Source organism: Propithecus coquereli, unplaced genomic scaffold (assembly GCF_000956105.1).
Source record: "Propithecus coquereli isolate 6110/MARCELLA unplaced genomic scaffold, Pcoq_1.0 Scaffold59, whole genome shotgun sequence".
Taxonomy (NCBI): domain Eukaryota; kingdom Metazoa; phylum Chordata; class Mammalia; order Primates; family Indriidae; genus Propithecus; species Propithecus coquereli.
In genome coordinates this window covers 4,259,140-4,262,414 of record NW_012151840.1, presented here as the reverse complement: position 1 = coordinate 4,262,414, position 3,275 = coordinate 4,259,140, and the positions used below count along the sequence as shown (strand labels likewise).

At 39.7% G+C, this 3,275-nt stretch overlaps 1 protein-coding gene across 1 annotated transcript in view; it reads left to right on the top strand.

The window, feature by feature from the left end:
• The window catches only part of LOR (loricrin), a 1,234-nt gene extending 993 nt beyond the window's left edge, over positions 1-241 (top strand). The window contains exon 3 of the mRNA XM_012658501.1: positions 50-241. Coding sequence (XP_012513955.1) covers positions 50-241 — 192 coding nt within the window. The remainder of the gene's footprint in view (positions 1-49) is intronic.
• Positions 242-3,275: the final 3,034 nt, after the last annotated feature.

The following is a 3,275-nucleotide window of genomic DNA, read 5'->3' as shown; positions in this document are numbered from 1 at the left end:
CGGCGGCGGCTCCTCAGGGGGCGGCGGCTGCTTCTCCAGCGGCGGCGGCGGCTCCTCAGGGGGCGGCGGCTGCTTCTCCAGCGGCGGCGGCAGCTCTGGCTGCGGAGGTGGTTCCTCCGGGGGCGGCGGCGGCTCCAGCTGTGGCGGTAGCTCCTCAGGGGGTGGCTCCGGGAGTGGCAAGGGCGTCCCGGTCTGCCACCAGACCCAGCAGAAGCAGGCACCTACCTGGCCAAGCAAATAAGTCCCCCAGGAGCTGGAGGTGTTCTCTGTGGGCGCCGATGGGCTTAGTGCTCTCGTGATATTGCCGAGGTTTCCAAATCCTTCACATCTTAACCTACGTAGAAGAAGCCATTGAGCTCTCAAGCTGCATCTTGTTCTGCAGTTTTTCCTCCTTGGTTTCCGTACAGCTACCTCCCAACATCTTCGTTGAATAAATTTGCAATTCATGAGAATCTCTGGGTCTCCAGCAGTCTTTGTAGCTTCCAATGCATCCAATCGATTCCATTCTTTACCTTTCCTACATTCGCTCACCCATACTTTCGTTCAACGAATACACCCACTCTGTTGGCGGGAGGGTGAGTGAATAGATGGGAGTCAGCAGGAGAGGAAGGAACGACTGACAAACAATGATCAAAGATGTGAACACTCTGGTTTATGGCTCAAAATCATGACGTCATCCCAAACACAAAGATCATGGAAAGAGACTTCAATGAACAACCCCCAGTGGATTGGGTAGCCACCGTGGGCCTCCTCACTGAACTCTGGACTTTTTTAGGAGAAGCTCCTCTGGAAAGACACCATCTCTCATGGTCGTAGCCTACTCTGCAAGGTCTCCTCTGAGGACGGCAGTGGTTGCTTCTCCAGTGTGGCTGCACATTGGGAGCACTAGCTTATGCTACCCAGACTGACAGGAGAAGGAATGACCATATCAAATATTTATGATTCTCTACAGTGTGTAAGGCACTTACTAGGCACCTGTAGGGACAGGAGGAAGTTGGGGAGTTGTTTCCTGTTCTCTTGAAGGAGCCCCATCCATCTTAGGAAGGTACAACATAAATGTATTGAGATGTTGAACATCAGTACCAGAAAGGTCATGGAAAAACACAAGAAACTTTCCAATTAACAAGGAAGATGCTGAAGTCACTCAATGGGCTTTGTTAATTATATAGCTCTCAAAAGAAATGGAGAACATCAGCCCTGTCAGGGATTTTCCAGGCTCTGTTTCATATCCTAATTTTACTAGCTCTAGGTAAATGCCAATTTATTGATTTACTCAAAGCAAAACTCCTGCTACATCAAAAAGCCAAGGTACCCTTCCTACTCAGACACTGCTAGAAAAACAAAAAGATAAATTCTCCTTCTCCTACTCTTCCAATTAGAATCACCACCACTTTCATCATTTTGCATGAGTAATTTACAGAAATCAGAATAGATAGCAGCCTTAAAGATCCAGTAGTCCAACTATTGCATTATTTTTATGTTTTTTAACAAATTAATGTCAAACTTTCAGTTCTGGACAAGATGGAGTAGATGCATTTCTTGCTATTGCTCCTATTAAGTAAAACTAAAATCTCCGGACATAATATATAAAACAAACATAAGAAGACTTTGAAAGATAGAGAGAAGAAGGCAGAGGTAGCTACAGTCCTCAGAACTTAAATGACTGACACAGGGTATTTTTTTTACCCCCTGTGTATACCAGATTGGACACTCAAAAATCTGCAACCAAGAAATTCTTACAGGTGCAAATAAAAAATAGCCCCAAGTAAATCTCCTTTATTAATGAAAGGACCAGAAAAGGGGTGGCCTAGCAAAACAGACATCTTTTTGACAATATTTTCACTCCTTCAGCCAAACACCATGGAAAAAATAAGAATAGGAATCCTGGATTTACATTATGGGAAGCATGCACATGGACTTACCCAGTAGTTAGAAGATGCCACAAGCTCCCTTACCTCACTGATATGGTAACAGAAGAGGCCTGCTATAACAGAAGATTGAAATAAGGTCCAGGATATTACACAATATAGTACCCAAAGTGTCCATCACACAGTAAAAAAAATCACTCATCATGCCAAGAACCAGGAAAATCTCAATTTTAATGACAAAAGAACCAATCAATAGATACCAACAGTGAGATGACAGAGATTTTGGGATTATCTGTCAGAGATTTTAAAGAATGCACTATAACAATGCTCCAATAAGAAATTACAAACACATTTGAAACAAATGAAAAAATAGAAAGTCTCAGCAAATAAATAAAAGATATAAAAAAGAACCAAGTGTAAATTTTAGAACTAAAAAACATAACAACCTATTGTAGAACTGAATTTTAGAACTCAAAAAAAAAAAACTCATTGGATAGGCTCAATAGCAGAATGTAGATGACAGTAAAGAATCAATGAACTCAAGAATAGATCAATAGAAATTATCCAATCTCACAACATAAAAAATAGACTGAGAGAAAAAAGAAGAGAGCTTCAAGAACCTGTGGAACAACAAAAGAGCTAATATTTGTGTCATCAGAATCCCAGAAGAAGAGGATACTGAAAACTAGTAAAAGAAATAATGGCTCAAAATTACCCAAATTTGGTAAAAGTAATAAACCTACAGATTCAAGAAGATGAGTGAACCTCAGTCAGGACAAACCCAAAGAAATCCACACCAAGAAACATTATAATCAAACTTCTGAAAACTAAAGACAGAGAAAAAAATCTTGAAAGCAGATAGAGAAAAATGATACATCATGTATAGGGGAACTATGATTTGAATGACAACACATTTCTTGTCCAAAAATTTGAAGGCCAGAAAGGAGTGGCACCACATTTTTAAAGTACTAGCAGAGAACTGTCAACCTAGAATTCTGTATTCAGAATTCTACCTTCTTCAGAAATGAAGGCAAAACAAAGACAGTTTCATAGGAAAGAAAAATAAGAAAATTTGTTGTCAGCAGACCATCCTAAAAGAATGGCTACTGGAAATTCTTCAAACAAAAAATAAATGATAACAGAAGCCAATTTAGAACATCAGAAATAAAGAACAATGTGAAGTGTAAAATTATGTGTAAATGTAGGACAATCTCCTTTTCTTCTTTTTTAAAATTGTATTTAACAGTTGAAACAATAACCATAACATTGATGTGATCTCAATATATGTAGAGAAAAATGTTAAGACAATTATATTATAAATGAAAGAGTAAAGGGACCTAAATGGAGGTAAGTCTGCATTTCACTCAAAATGATAAAATGTTCATATCAATAAATGGTGATAAGTTA